We start from the raw sequence: 17,346 nt of genomic DNA on the forward strand, positions 1-17,346 counted from the left end.
AAGGTCAGTAATCAGACAGAGGTCATGGTCAGTAATCAGACAGAGGTCATGGTCAGTAATCAGACAGAGGTCATGGTCAGTAATCAGACAGAGGTCATGGTCAGTAATCAGACAGAGGTCATGGTCAGTAATCAGACAGAGGTCATGGTCAGTAATCAGACAGAGGTCATGGTCAGTAATCAGACAGAGGTCAAGACCAACGAAAGTCACACATGTGTATTTCAATTTCTTGCAATTATTTGTTCAAAGGCTCTTTGCTGTGTCCATGTAAATAAATAGATATTTAACCGACAAATATTTGCGATTATATTTGATGGTGTAGAATATCAACTGTGTCAACTGTTTAACAGCCCATGACTTTACTTGAACAGAATCTGTAATACTTTTAAATCTGATAGACATTCACATGACAAATATATGCAAACATCTTTTTTGATTATCATCATTTTCAGATATTAAGGAATTCCAACAGTGATTCGCAGCATTAAAAAAGAACACTTGTACACAAAAATGTTTTTGTATTTCTACATTTATTATTAATGAGGACTCATTCTCATATATTTGATACATATAAATTCATCAACACATACTCTATATCCGAGAAAGCTTTCCTTTATCCAACATCTTGATTGCTGTAACCTTCACTAAAGTGAATAAGTCATTCTCTTTAATTTTACAATCTAGACTGAATTCTTGGAAAGCTTCCTCACAACCTTTCACACCTCTCATCTCAACTTAGACTCTTCCAACCTTTGTTAAAGAATCAACGCATTTAGTAGCACAGGTGTGATGTTAAGATGAAGACAAAAAGTCTGTAACTTTGTAGAATTTATAAACAAACCATTGAATTTTATATTTCTTTTAAATTATATAATCTAACCAATTCTTTTAAATATTTCATTCATGGATCAAAATTTCACGACCATAGCGATAACTGTGAAATTGTAAAAAATATTGCCATAAAAACAACCACCTTTTCCATGTCCCCATATCTAACTTAGCACTCGACCAATCCATTTCATGATTTCATCAGTCGTTTCTATGAGCACCTTAAAAATCTTTACACTTAAAGAAAAAGTCATTATATTTGTATAAAGTTAATATCAAAATTATTTCCTTAATTTAAATACTGCAAATATTTAGCAGTTATCTTATAAGAGATCCTTTTGAGCCAGGAATTTTGCATTATAATATAACTTGTACTTATTTTCCACTGTGTTTCACAATCTATATACAATTGTATACACCAAATGCGCAAATTCATCATCAATTATATATGCTATCTTTTTCAAAAAAATTATCTGACCAAATTTTTTGGCACCAAAATAAGAAAATTTACAAATTAAATTCTTTATATTTAATTCATTCAAACTTTCTTTTCTATCTTATATATCTTTAAATTACATCAAAGATCCATCCATTGATACTCATGTGTGTTTCACACATTTCCTGACATCCCTCCTCAATTTTTCAGAATGGCAATAAAAGTAGAAAAGTATGCAATCAAACTTACTTAATTTTCCTCTTTTATGCTCATATACCACTATTCATTTCTAATATCTATTTCACTTTCCACACATCCCCTTATGTTACCTGTTTAACCATTAGCTCTAAGAATTCAGATTTCAAATTGCTTGGGATTTGATAAAGTAGCTTTCCAGACAGCCCCCAAAGTTTCCTGATACACCAATGAATTCAAATTACCCTGGACTCAATATAGTAGCTTTCAGACAGCCCCATAATGTTTCCTTTTACACCATTATCTCTGAAATTTAAGACTAAATGTTTGGACTGTCTTGAATATATCTGAACATAGCACCTTCCCACATGGCCCCCTATGATTCCTGTCCTTCCATACTGTGATGCTTTCCTTTTCCATGCAGCCCCCGATATGTCATTTCCTTCCATGCTGCAATGCTTTCCTTTTCCATACAGGCCCCAATGTTTCCTGTCCTACCATGCAGTCATGCTTTCCTGAATTTGAATTTTCTTCTAATATCTGTAGACTTTCTACATTGTCCTTTTAAGTTTCGAATCACTCAAACGAGGATCTCTTGTTGCAAGAGTCCATTTGATCGTGATTGCCCTATGCTTCCTCTAATTGAACACAATAAATCACCGTTAAAACTTCAGAATCATCCTGCTACGTTCTCTCTTTCTTCTTAATTGGTCTCTTGCTCATATGTTTGTTAATAATCTCTGTAATTTTGGTTTTGTGATCCAGTACTTTGAACATGTTAGACTTTGCTTCCTCCAGCTGGTCCGATATTAGTCGAGAACGCTGGATGTTACCCTATGACAAAAGAAGGATAATATAGAATTAAAACATATAGAGCAAGAAATTCCCATTTCTTAACTTTTTTCATTTTATCAAGAAGAGGCCCAAAAGACCTTTTTTGAATAGACTCCCTTTGAAAATATGGGGGTTTTGAGATCCCAAAGTAACATAGGTGAAGTACAATTTACCGCCGATAAGTCCAACCATTCGGTGATTATGACGTCGTCATTTGACGTGAGTTTTGTGACATAATCAACGGAAGGTGGGACTAATCAATGGTAAAATGTACTTTACCCACATCATTTTGGGATCTAGAAACCCCCATATTGATGTTTTCAGCGTGTTAATTTGAAATGACTCACAAACTGCATCAAATGCAAACCCTTTACTCCAAGATGCATCAGAGCAAAAATTGAACAATATTTTCTTTGAGAAATATAATTTGAAATATTGCTCTATCTTCCATATTCAGTATGAACATACCAAAACCATTTTTTAAAGGGAGTATATTCAGGTCATTTGGGCCTCTTCTTAAATTTACTCCAAGATGCATCAGACAAAAATTTGAACTATATTTTCTTAGAGAAATAAAATTTTGGAGATATTGCTTTATCTCCCATATTCAGTGCTAACGTTCCATTAAGAAATTCAAGTCTTAATTTCAACACCTTCAGTCATTTTAAATGTATAGGATTACAATAATGACTAGAATTTCATCAAAATAGAATTCAGGGATGTTCTTCAAAGTGAAAATGTTAAGAAGCAGTTTTAGAAATCCTACCCTCAGTGATAATTAATGCATCTTTAATATCAAGAAAACAGCGGTATTTACGCAACCAGTAATAAGTTTTCCCAATAAAAATAATTTTTGAATAGTTATTACGACCGACAGACAGAATTACCTGTGTAAGTTCGTGAAGAAGGCCGAGGTCATCCTCCATTAGACTGTGTCTAGACGTAGGCTGCGGGGCGAGAGACGACTGTAGAGTCAACACTTTACTGTTCAGTGTCCTCTCGAGTTCCGTCTGAAAAACAAGTTACAAAATAGTCTTAATTTTCTCCTTTAAGATCTTGTCTCCTTTAAGATCTTATCATACCATTTTAGATTTAATTACAAATCTTAAATTTTTTTTTTCTTCGTTTCCTGCAACATTTTGATACATGCCAACTGTATGGAGACTGGATTGTACTGGATTTATACAATATCTAAAACAACAGGTGCTTAAAAAAAAATTAAGGGGCACTTTATTAAACCAAATTTGCAAAAGAAATAAAATAAAGAAAACATTTTTTTTCCTATTTTCAGTCTGCATTTAATTTGAAGTCAGTGAAAATGAGGCCTCAATAAGGAGGAGGGGCGCTTATAGGGATTAGGGGTGCTTACTGGGTTGAATGTGATACATTGAAATTTCTCACTATGTTGTTTAGATTTGCTTTGAACATTTTCCTCTACCATGGTACGCATTGTACTGAATTTCACAGTATTTTTTAAGCCTGTTCTCTTTATATTTGTAATTTAACTAAAACTTGATTCTGAAAATGATTCTCTATAGGTCATGTGATGAGAAGACTGTCCTGCTTACCAGATCGTCTAACTGTGCTGCTACATGGAACAGTTTCCAGCCGCTGGCTTTCTGCATCACTCCTCTCTGATTGGACAGTTCATTTACTGTGGGGCGTCGCTCATCTTTACAACATCAGTAAGCAAAATTAGACTCAATTTCATTGTATCGTAACTTTAGCAAAGCTAAGCTATTAAAACTATCTACCTGACCTATAAGAAATACAGTACATCAATATGGAAGGATTTCCATGATATTACTTGTCTTCTATGCAATTTTTTTTTTATATAATTTCTGTATAGTTAATTTCATAGATTTGAAATTTTTCACAATTTATTGTTTGGATATCTACAGAAAGTAAATGTACTGAACTGTAATGTAATTATAACTAAGGTACGATTTGCATGAGAGATTTTGTGTTTAAATATGATTGAGCTTACTACATTTTCTATACATGATTGATATGAATCAATGTGCAAACATATTTGAAATTTATCAAATTTTGAATATAATATTTGCTTTTTTTTATAATATTTGCTTTTTTTTATACAATAGACTTAAATAATCAAATAGTACTCACCTTTGGGTTTAACATCTGTGTATCTATTAAAATGATTATTTTTAGGTTTCCAGGAAATGTTATAAAAGTTAAGTAGAGACAGTGATGGCTTAGTTTTCTCAATGGTCCACCGCACACCTTCATCATCAACATATTCTGAAACAGACAATAGATTTATAATTCAAAATCACATTCATCATCAACATATTCTGAAACAGACAATAGCTTTATAAGTCAAAATCATATTCATCATCAACATAATCTAAAACAGACAATAGGTTTGTAAGTCCAAATCAGGTTCAATATGCCAATATCCACATATTCTGAAACAGACAATAGGTTTATGAGCCAAAATCAGATTCAATATAAACATATTCTGAAACAGATAATAGATTTGTAAGACAAAATAATGTTAACTATTGACATATTCTGAAAAAGACAATAGGTTTATAAGTCCCACTTGCTAATATCCTACAAGAATGACTTTGAAATATTTATATCTTATAAAATTAAATTATTTAATATAAATCTCACCATCTTTCATTTCTTTCTTCACTGGGTCTGACACTTCCTCTTTGATTTCTTCTACTTTCTCTACATCTTCATCTGTCGAGGAGTTATCACGGAGTTCTTCGTTGGCATGCCTGAAATGATAGGTAATAACAGTTAAGATTGGATTTATCATGATTAACGTCCTATTAACAATAAGGGTCATGTAAGACGTGCCAAGTTTAGATGGTGGAGGAAAGCCAGAGTACCCGGAGAAGAACCACCAACCAGCGGTCAGTACCTGGCAACTGCCCCACATGGGATCCAGACTCATAGCACAGAGGTGGAAGACTTGTGGTAATTTGTGGGGATATCTTAACCACTTGGCCACTGTGCATGTGTCCTCAAATAACAATTTTAATTTCCAAATATTTTATTGACAAACAGATGGCATAATGTCAATTCAAATTAAATTTTGCAGATTTGAAATTGAGCGGAAATACTTTTGAATTTGATTGCACAAGCAATGTGGAAGATATTAATTCAGGGAGATTAACATTCACATAAATACTTATGATTGCGAAAATAAATCGTACATGAAAGATAATTGCTTTACAGTAGGTTAGTCTATTGTGTATATACATACAGTAACTGTTTCCTTGGTTTCTTCCTAGGAGAAGCTTCCACAGAGTTAGGTAGAGAGGCTGATAAGGATGCTGCTAAAACACCAGCTGCTGGGAAACCTTAACAGAAAACAGAGTTGGTCAGTTAATATAACAGCATTTCAACACTTCAACCAAAACATTTAAAATCATAGTTTTTCTCACTATGACTGACTTTTACAACACTTAAAATCTTATATCAATAGTATTCAATACAGAAATCTATGTAGCTGCTACAGTTAGCAGATAACATCTACAATGAAATAAATCAATAATATCATTGATTTCATATACTTTTTGAGGCAAGTTAAGAGCAATATTTTTTTATTATAAAAAGTTTCAAAATAAAAATTAAGGTAGTGTGTTCATTTCCATCCCAAAGACATAAATTATATGGATGTAAAATTGCACAGAACTATTAAACTTGACGAATGTTTCAATTTTTACTGTTTCATTGATAGGTATTTACCATTTTCTACTGTATCGGCTGGTTCTTGTTTGATTTTGAGATCTCCCATAGAATTGTGTGTAGGGGTTGTCGCTTCACTGGACAGCGCCGTATCTGTCGAAGACTGACTCTCACTGTTCACAAAGACAGAAAAAATATGGTCAATTGTCAAATCAATGTATACATAACCAAACAGTCAGGAAATATCGGCACAAAGAGTATTGGAATCTGTCCTATATCTTCCATGCTTTTTCTGAAAGAATACTGCAGACTTTATTTTATTCTAAATGAAATTTTAGTCAATTTGAGCTTTTTCTCAAGTGGAAGAAACTACAATCTAACCTCGACTTTTAGACTGAATGTTCTGCATAGTTTCAATAAATTACATTTTAGTATGACAAAAGCAACACTTACAATCTTATTTCAATAGTATTCAATACAACAATCTATGTAGCTGCAACAATTAGCAGATAACATCTACAATGAAATAAATCAATAATATCATTGATTTCATATACTTTTTGAGGCAAGTTAAGAGCAATATTTTTTTATTATAAAAAGTTTCAAAATAAAAATTAAGGTAGTGTGTTCATTTCCATCCCAAAGACATAAATTATATGGATGTAAAATTGCAAAGAACTATTAAACTTGACTGTTTCAATTTTTACTGTTTCATTGATAGGTATTTACCATTTTCTACTGTATCGGCTGGTTCTTGTTTGATTTTGAGATCTCCCATAGAATTGTGTGTAGGGGTTGTCGCTTCACTGGACAGCGCCGTAGATCTGTTCGAAGACTGACTCTCACTGTTCACAAAGACGGGAAAAAATATGGTCAATTGTCAAATCAATGTATACATAACCAAACAGTCAGGAAATATCGGCACAAAGAGTATTGGAATCTGTCCTATATCTTCCATGCTTTTTCTGAAAGAATACTGCAGACTTTTTTTTATTCTAAATGAAATTTTTAGTCAATTTGAGCTTTTTCTCAAGTGGAAGAAACAACAATCTAACCTGACTTTTAGACTGAATGTTCTGCATAGTTTCAATAAATTACATTTTGTGGTTTTATGGAAGTCAAATCTTTTAATTCATTCATGGGAACTCCAAGTTAATTAATTTGGATTAACTCTAATGCATTTACTTACCCAGCAGGCGTGGCAGGAGTCTTGGGAGAACTTGTGTTAGACTGTGGAGCAGAGTCTGTCCTCGAATCAGGCCGCGGACTATGTGTATCAGGCATTGTGTTGAGGCCACAAACAGGCTTCTTCACCGGAGCATTTCTGTGGGGTCAAATTAAATAAATATATTCCCATACTTCACAGGGATATCCTGTATGTAAAAGAAAACTCTATCCTTACACGGGGAGGTGTAAGACAGTTCATTTTTCAAAGTTCTCTTTGTACAGAGTTTTTGCCAGCTATTTTGGGAAAAAGATCCTTAGTAAAAATTAGGAAAATATCATCGGTGTTTTTCTAAATTTGGAAAACATTAAAAGTATAACTTAAATAAATTTTTCAACTGAAAATTTCTGGAAAAAAAATATACGATCTTTGCGAAATGCTGTCAACTTTTACAAGAAATTAATATTATTGTCAGTAGCTTTTCACATCATTTGAGGATTTTAACTTAATTTTACTACAATTAGGAAATGTTGACTGAATTTGGGAAAATACAGTGCTATTTTTCAATTGGGAATGGGTCCTTTTACCTGACCCTACAAAGGGCTGGCAAAAACCCTGATTGTACATCAACAGGCATCACATCACGTTATATTTACAGTTTGCACTGACATGGACTCAATAACCATGCTTTCTAGTATTATCATTATCAGTGTATAATTATAGTACAACACGTGCGGCGATTCTATTGTTACGGGAATAGTCGCTGGCGAAGCAATTTGGGGTCATGACCCCACTTTTGGTGGGAACACATGAATGACTCGATTCCAATCAGCTGTTCAATCGAATTAGTTGATGATGACGGGAGAGAAAATAATATGGGTATTTTAATAAAAAATATGCAACTGTTGCGAGAATAAATAATATTCATTTACGTGAAAAACTGTAAATATAAGGAATAGATTTTGATTTTGTTGAGGTTATGAGGGTATAATGATAATGGAGCCCGTGTAAATAACCCGGTTATCTAACCCGGCATGTGCTCTATTATCATTATACCCTCATAACCTCAACAAAATCAAAATCTATTCCTTAAATAAACAATGTAAGCAAGGAAACATATACATACCCTTCATTAGTGCGCTTTCTGAGAATGCTGGGACGTGGTGACGCGTTGGGCTGACTGACAGGGGTTGTCGCTCCCTGGGAGGAAACAGAAGAGTGCTGTGGGGTCAAGGAACCAGGATGTGGGGCTCCTTGGGTCACAGAGTACAAGGTCGGGGCTATAGAAATGGCCGAGGACGTTGCCATGGCAATCGCTGGGACAGGAATGGAAGCTGTAGATATGGCAGAAGATATCCCGCTTATGGAGTCGCTAGGCGTCGATGATCTAGCAACACCTGAAATTTAAAAATGTAGTCAGTATATAAATGCTATTGATTTATTGACTTCTGATTACCAGAACTCATCAGGCACAAGAAGGTGATGGTGGTTTAGTTAAAGGAATATTTTAAAATATGTCTGCTGTCCAATTGAAAATTTATACATAATGTTAACTAACTCCCATTCGTAGCTACTAACTTTTGTAGTTCTTGTTTCAAAATAAATTCATGGAGAAAACATTTTGTAGGTATAAAACTAGATACTTGTGGAGATAAATTTCATGAAATTTTGAAATTCAATGAAGAAAATAGCATAGGAAAGAAATGAAAACCATAAAACGAACAGTATACTGTCAAACACTGTTATAAGGAACCTCTGGGGATCAACAAGATCCCTTTGTTGTAAACATACATATTGCAGATATCTTACATGGGACAAAATTACTACATTATAATCATGAATTTGTTGTAAGCGTGTTCGTTATAAGCATATTTTACTGTATATGTTTTGAGATGCTACATACTGTCGGATACTGTTGACATGGCAGCACTAGAGAACGGTGTGTGTACAGGTAGTGCCTGTAGGCGGAGGGAGTCACCCATCACCGTCATCGGGCTAAACTTCATCGTTTGGGCTGACGACACAGACAATCCATGTGGAGCAGCAGTCGGTACTGTACAACATCAAATATAAGTACTTATAAACTGAAGTCGGGAAAGTCGTAAACCAAATATCAGTACATCAAATATCAGTACTTATAAACTAAAGTCGGGAAAGTCGTAAACCAAATATCAGTACATCAAATATCAGTACTTATAAACTAAAGTCGGGAAAGTCGTAAACCAAATATCAGTACATCAAATATCAGTACTTATAAACTAAAGTCGGGAAAGTCGTAAACCAAATATCAGTACATCAAATATCAGTACTTATAAACTGAAGTCGGGAAAGTCGTAAACCAAATATCAGTACATCAAATATCAGTACTTATAAACTAAAGAAAAGTCGTAAACCAAATATCAGTACATCAAATATCAGTACTTTAAACTAAGCAGAAATTTTAACCCAAATATATAGAGATAGATTAAATTACCCTATATAGGATAGATCTAATGACATATTGTATGTCTTTAGAATGTTCTAAATTGAACTAGCAATGCTCGAAATCAAGTATTAACAGTAGTTAAAATTTCCTTAACATGAATACGCTATCAAAGTTTTTAAGTAAATTATCATTTCATTAAAGCATCTTTAAGTTATAAATCAGGAGTAAAATTGTATTCAAACAGCAACGTAATTCTTCTTAACCATGGGACCATGCTAGCAAAGTGGTGGGCCAAATATCTTTTTTAAAACTTCATTTTTGTGAAATCTAACTCAAACCCTGACAGAAATACCAAGATTTCCATTAATTTTCTTGCAACATTGTTCAGTATGTACTTACACAATCCCGTCGCGTTAGGTCGTATTTGTGAGGCTAGCTGATGGTACATGATCTGATGATACTCAGACAGTAACGTCATGGGATACTGGGGTAGCTGGGTGATCCCCGCTGGCCTGAAATAAAATTAGTGTACATTCTGTAATTATTTGTCTTTCAGACTAATATTTATAACTGTCAGGCGGTAAATTGTACATCATTTAAATTTGTTTCAGTATCAACCTATTGTGTTTTTTTGCTCCTGGCTGTTATTGGCATTGTCCATGTGGATGTGCAACAGACATCGTGAAAGTTGAAAAAAATGGCCGGAGAATTGGACTGACATAGACGGTGATTAAGCCGACTGAACAAGACTTTGCTGGACCGAACATTAATGTGAATTTTTGAAGTCAACATAACTTCCTGCTATTAAAATCCAGGAAGCTGTTTTCATGATTATTTTATGCAGTTTACGTTTTTACTATATTTGGCACTTGCATAATACTTCAGAGACGCCATTTCTACCGAATTCCCGAACTCAATAATTGTGGGACGGTTGGTTCGGAATAGATTTTAAAATAGGCGGTCCAAGTCAAATTTTGCCGGACATGTCCGCCGGCCCGGCATATTTCACGATGTCTGGTGCAAACAAAATCAATATTGTAATCTGTAGGTGCAGGAAAATTTGAATGCAACAAAATTATAAGAGAGAAGTACATTTTCCTAAAAGTAAGTCCAGAAAGAAATATCATATAAAATACTTCTTGATAAACTTTGGCTCGCTGAATAATGCCTGTACTTGAAAGCGGTGAGGCTAAAGTTATAGATGCTCCTCTGCCGACAGAGTATAAGCGAGACTCATCATTTGAACAAAAATTGGTGTTTAATCGTGTGTATATATGTCTAATTAACACAAAAAAATATATAAAATAATTTAGTTTGCTTCTGTTGCATGCACAATCAGTACTTCATTCCATATAGGACATAGTGACACAAGATTTTTTTGGGAGTCAATAAATATTTTTAGCTTGAAATGAAATTAAAAGCTCAAACTTTTCAATGGTGGTAATAATGTAAAGTAAGAAATTTTTGGAACTGTAGAAAAATACTTATTTGTCTGCTCCTGTTTTTTAATTGAGAAAAAAAAAACCATTTGTCAGCAGTGAAGTTGTCAGCAGTGAAGCATCTTTGATACAGTTTAATACTGTAATCAATTAATCAATAAACATAAACTCTGGTTTTACCTTTCTGGTCTGATATCTGTATGTGATACCACAGGGTTGGGCAGGTGACTTAATGCAATACTGGCCGGCCGGTGAGCCTGAGGGACGAAACTAGTGGTCTGCCCCTGGGCAGGAGGCTGTGTCTGTGGCGGATGACTCGGTCCCTGGGGGTGGGGCTGGGGTTGTGATGTATGAGGCTGTCCCTGTGTAAGGTTGAGGGTTTGTTTGGTATGCTGCTGACTCGGCGTGGAACTGCTCGTCTCCTGTGGTATTGACATGCGCGTGATTCCGGCCAGACTTACTGGAGCTGTCGGCTGTCGTACCGGGGGAACTTTGGCTGTTAGTGCAAGAAACATATGATAGATTGGAAGGTTATTCTTACACAGTCATACTTTATAACTCAGAAGTTGGATGACTCAAAGTCGGCGGAACCATGGTGATACCGAGTATTTAAGGTGAGTAAACTTGAATATAAAGTAACATTTCAGTCCATCAAAATACAAACTTTATGCAAGTTCAAGATAACTTAGGTAAATAAGGTATCTTAAACTTTAAATATCTTTATATTTTGTCACCAAACTACTACTCATTGAAGTTCTATAGAAATAGAATAAGTAGACTGCAACAAATGTGATACACTTTCAAATGTAAAATTTACATGTAACAGAGATAAACTTGATGACGGTGAAACTGTGGTAAATCACAGTATTCAGTTTACATAGTATAAAGATAAGTGTTACCTAAAATACATTGCAAATTAAACAGAGTAAAGACAATTTCAAGTAAATGAGCTTTAAAGGTATTTTTTATCGAGTGTATGTTTACCTATAGGGATTGATGTGGCCGCTGTTGGTGCCGTTACCGGGGTAACCGAGGGGATGGATAATGGGGAGATTCCTGTTGAGGAGAGAGGCGACACAACCGCTGGTACTGCAGCTGGAAAATTCAAAGTTTGACAAATTTCTGCATGGAAACATTTCATCCACAGAAGTGACAGGAAACTGCATTATCTAGCCCATTTCCTTTATCATGACCTGTAATTATACTTCTACTATTAAAGATTATCTAAACAACTACACATGGACATTATCTGTTTGACCACATATTTTTCCTGAGAAAATGTTAAAACCACTTGAAGTAATGATCTCCCTAAGACTCATAAACATGTTATTCAATTACCAGGTATGATAAGCAAAACACTCTATTCTTAATATGCTTGAGTGATTTTGTTGTTCGAAAAAGAGCTAAATAAAAGAACAACTTCTAAAACTTCTGCTTGAATCATAAAGTCTCAGGGAGTTTATGCATAAGCTCTATTGTGTGAATAAATATTTGTGGTTAGCAGACAGACCATTGGTTACATCAGTATACCAAAATATTTTTCTTGTTTTAACCCCATAGCAACCAAGACCAAGAAAATTGTGAAAAAGTTTCCACACAAGAAGACAAGTAATGTTAAACAGAATGTATGTGTCAAATAGAGTTGTCTACCTTTAGTTTGTTTGGGTGCCGCGGCCTTGAGAGAATGCTGAATGATGGGAGTAACAGCCGCCTGAGACACAAGAACTTTAGGGACGGTGCTGAGGTTCTGCGCAACATGGATCTGCTTGGCTGATTGAGACAAGACCTGTTTGGTGATAGGCTCTGTAGTGGTACCCGGTGACTGAAGCTTTATGTGTATACTGGATGCAGAGCTTGTTGCCCCTGACGATTGCACAGATATGCCAACTCTACAAAATCAAATCAAGAAATAACATCAAGCTGAGTAAAACCAAGAGAGAAGTTCTAGTGAAAACAAAATAATGATAATTAACATAAGATGATTGTAATCTTTAATTTTTGTTTTCAAGATTAGAAATTTCCATATAAAACATGATTCCAGTTTCATGTTTTCAACAGAAAACTCTTTAATTAGAGAAATATACTTTTCCAATACAATTTATTCCAGTTAATTTAGATATCCAACATTCAAACTTCGGCTGCCTAAGTCATAAACAGATTATTTAAGTCAATTCTAACTTTGAGATTTCCACCCTCAACGCTTCCTAACAAATCATAGTTATATTTATACATTAAACTTTGCATCATGTTTTCAACTGCGAATTCTTATGTGAATCATTCTCTGAGCTCATCTCTAATTTAGGATTTCAAATTCAAACCAAAATTACCAAGATGTAAGCGAAGTTTAGTTTTAATGTTAATGCTATGCTCCAAAATGACCCAAACATTACTAAGATATTATTTCCTTTTAATGGGCTTATTTTTCATAGATATTAAATTTTACAATTCTGTTGGCACTTGGTTTAAGAAATATGTATACACAACAATGCATAAATCACCATACATACAGTATTAAAACATGTTTATAACGAACACCTTTATAACAAATCATGATTAAAGGCGCACTACCTTTTCGAAACAGCTTTTTATTTTTAAAATGGGAAAGTAAAAGGAGATTGATGGATTTGTAGAGTTGCAAAAGTTATTAACTTACCGGTAATACTACATGTATCATTACCTTCTGAACAATTTGATTTTTCGTGATTTTGAGAACCTGCACATGCAATTTGACACAGATCCCTTAAGTACTTTCTGAGAAATAGCAGTAACATACTTCAGTTGTTAAAATCCAAGATGGCGTATGCGTCCTGTCAGTCATCTTGTTCATTGATCGGTACCAAAATGCAATATACATAACCAGGGGCCTAGGGAAACCTAAATGTGAAATTTGAGGAGGATCCCTTCAGTACTTTCTGAGAAATAGCGGTAACAAACCTTAATCATCAAAATCCACGATGGCGGCCTGTTGGCCATCTTGTTGACTGATCGGTCCCAAAATGCAATATGCATAACTAGGACCCTAGGGGAAAATACATATGAAATTTGAGAAGGACGGACAGACCACGGATGAAAGGCGATTTGAATAGCCCACCATCTGATGATGGTGGGCTAAAAATCTAACAAACATTTGATTCAGTTTATCGCCTGTGTTAATTGAAACGGTAGGTTGAGTTGTATAAACAATACAGTGATATACAGCATGCGTGCATATCGATAATGGATACACTGCTGAAAACCGATACGATACGGTATATCGATATATTGATCTAGCCCTATAATTAATTGATTTCGGTCAAAACATAAAAACCATGAATAGTAACCCCATCCCACACAAAACATATAAAATATGGTGATTTCACAGTATATTGAATACTAACCTATGTGCTTCTGATGAAGTGATGCCAGCTAGACTGACCGTCGGAGCCGGGGAGTGAGTTTGCGGGGGTGTATTTGGTCGGATATTAGATGTTATTAATTGACTCCGTGGCGCTGTTAGGTTATGGCCGCCATGTGGCATGGTACCAGGGATGTGGATTGTGGCCGCGCTGTGCCGCAGTACTGGCATGGCCGTCATCACAGATTTAGGAGAAGCTAACACAGAGGCTGCTGTTGCCGCTCCTGTAAATCACAATTATTATATGAATCTCTTCATCTAAACTTTCTTGAGGCCTTATTTGATTCTCTCTTAAAGATTTATTGACAGAACAAATGAACTCTACACATAATTATATGACATACATATACACAAAACTTTCTTTCTCAACACATAATATACATTTATTTTATTCTGCATGGAAAAGCATCAATTTGAAATTACCTTAAGTCCAAAGCTAGCCTATAAGTTTCAACAAAGAAATCAAGACATTAACTTTCAGTTATCATTGATAATAACGTGGGTTTCGCTAAAATTAATGATGTCATATTCAACACCTACCCACAAGGGCAGATAACTCTATAATATGCAAAGACAGAATAGGTTGATATCCTAACATTGCCTGTACTCTGTCTGATTCTAAGGAGATGGACTATAGCTATCAGAGAACCTGTTTTATATTTAAACATTACCACACATACAGACTGACATATATGATAATGACTATATTTACCTCTAGGCAGATGTGTCTGAAAGGTCGGAGTTTGGTGTTGAGAAGCCCCCCTGATGTTGCCAGTAAGTGGGAGGGTCTGACTTAGAAGTGATGAGGAGGAAGTGGCATTGATCTGTACAATGCTTGGTGTTGCCATGCCGACACTCACGATGGCTGGGGGTGGCACTGCCACAACAGAGGCTGTAGTTGTCAAGGACTTACTAGAATCCATGGAAATGCCAATTTGTATACCTGAAAAGTAGATTAATAATTAATAAGATGGCTAATATGGACGTAAGTTTACCTATTTTGTTGTTACGTAATTTACTTCCAGCCAATACAAGCAGCATATAACTACAAGTATTGATGTAAAATTATTGGCTAAAATGTATGTGATTTCGCCACAATATTACAGTTACACTGCGAAAATATTGCCAATAATTCATTCCTTTGGCTTTTTTAGATGGGAAACTTCCATTTATAATTTACCAATGCTACACTGAATGCATAATTAAATGTTCACTTTAAAACTGCGCATAACCATGTCATAATTTGACATTTGACCCATGAAAATAAGTTGTGACCATGACTTTCACCTGTAGGTAAGATGGTAGGGAGCTGTGAGGGGTGAGCTGGAGGCGAGGCACTGGGGCCTCCCGTCAGCATTCGTCGTGGCAAGGTCGACTTAGATAACTACAATACAATGTACATAATTAATGGATATCTAATTCAGTGAAAGTGAATTACATTTTACAGATAATTTCACAATTATAAGCCGTTGTCAGTTACCTAAAAGAGTAAATTACTGGATATCTCACGTAACTAAAGGGAGGTAACTCTAAGAATAAGACTTTATTGTCAGCTCTTAGATTACTATGTGATTTTGGAAGCCAAAATTCAAGTGTTTATTATTTACCAAGAATTACCATAAAAAATGCTGGGACATATCTAAACCTTGGGGCTTTTGAGCATTTTAGGACTAAAATAACTTAACTTGAAGAGACTTAACAAGTCAGTATTGTATCTGAAAAGCTAGCATTCAAGAGTCTCAACAGTACAATCTTAGACCAATATCAACTCCAATCTCTACTGATACTGATCTTTTACATAATGAGGATCCGTGACATCAAACAATAAGTGGAACTTTTAAACAGCAAAATCAAAGTTTCAGGTATTTTAAAAGTTTGAAAATGAGCTGTAAGAGCAATATTTTGGTCTTCTTTGACCAAGTATTTCTGGGCTCACGCTACCCATTCGCATTTTCCCCCTATCGATCTGCTAAATTTCCTAATTCGCAAAACAAAATGATATCCTAATTTAAGATGCAAAGTTTTTTCAGTTCTAACACACAAAACATTTTAAGTATAGATTTTAATGATGATCAATTTTGTATCTATTATATGTCTATTTCATACTTTTCAATTGAAATACATTATTTGATGCTTCTTAGTAATTTAATGTTTTTCATTATGGAATGCTGTCAATGCACAATTTGCTAAATGAGCTTCTTATTTGCTAAAGAGAAAAAAATCACTTAGGCAACTTTTGCTAAGCATGTTGAAATAATGAAGGGTTATTAAGGACATGCATCTGAAACCTTTTCCAAAACTACAAACCTTGAGATCTGGCTGTAGCTGGAAGGCTGTTGATCCTTGTGCAAGGCTGGCCAGTGAGCGGTGCTGGACATTGGGTTGTGATGACAAGCTGACAGCGGTGGGGCGGGCTAAATTTTCAGCGTCGTCTGCTGAAGGTTGATCACCACTACTCTGGCTACTCATGGTAAAATCATCTGTAAAAATCAGCATCAAATTTTGAATTTTAGACTAAAATTCTAAATTGTAATTTCAAGATATGACTAATGATAAAGAAGATAAGGTTTTACTTTCACAACTAATCTACATTTTGGGAGCCCCTGTCTAGCTCTGATTTAAGAGTTGACTTACATAAATAGTATTAAGTAAAACCCATCCTACCAATGCTCGGTCACCTAGCACATTATTTCTTCATGTTTTTTTAAATCATCATAACTTATTAAAAATTAATGTAGATAAAACTGAAATAATATGGATAGGAAGTATGAAGTACAGTAACGAGACTATGCTCCCAGAGTTCCATCTCAATTGGGGAAACACTAAATTCACATTACTTGGGATTGACTTTGATGTAAATCTAGATAACATGCCTAAGATGAATTTTGATAAGAAAATTGTGAAATTAAAAAGTTTAATTAATATATGGAAGAAAAGGAAACTAACACCTTTTGGTAAGGTTCA

General features: G+C 34.7%; 1 protein-coding gene across 1 annotated transcript; it reads right to left on the minus strand.

The window, feature by feature from the left end:
- Positions 1-511: 511 nt before the first annotated feature.
- LOC138306932 (histone deacetylase complex subunit SAP130-A-like) lies at positions 512-16,860 on the minus strand. The gene is made up of 18 exons (XM_069247511.1): positions 16,690-16,860; positions 15,670-15,766; positions 15,095-15,325; positions 14,366-14,606; positions 12,639-12,877; positions 11,973-12,083; positions 11,169-11,484; positions 9,949-10,061; positions 9,028-9,177; positions 8,251-8,521; positions 7,149-7,283; positions 6,020-6,132; positions 5,535-5,631; positions 4,934-5,043; positions 4,421-4,555; positions 3,862-3,965; positions 3,181-3,303; positions 512-2,293 (listed from the first exon to the last, which is right to left on the minus strand). The coding sequence occupies exons 1-18, from the start codon at positions 16,849-16,851 to the stop codon at positions 2,144-2,146; spliced, it is 2,898 nt and encodes a 965-aa protein (XP_069103612.1). The 5' UTR covers positions 16,852-16,860; the 3' UTR covers positions 512-2,143.
- Positions 16,861-17,346: the final 486 nt, after the last annotated feature.

The sequence above is a fragment of the Argopecten irradians genome, chromosome 14 (genome assembly GCF_041381155.1).
Source record: "Argopecten irradians isolate NY chromosome 14, Ai_NY, whole genome shotgun sequence".
NCBI lineage: Eukaryota > Metazoa > Mollusca > Bivalvia > Pectinida > Pectinidae > Argopecten > Argopecten irradians.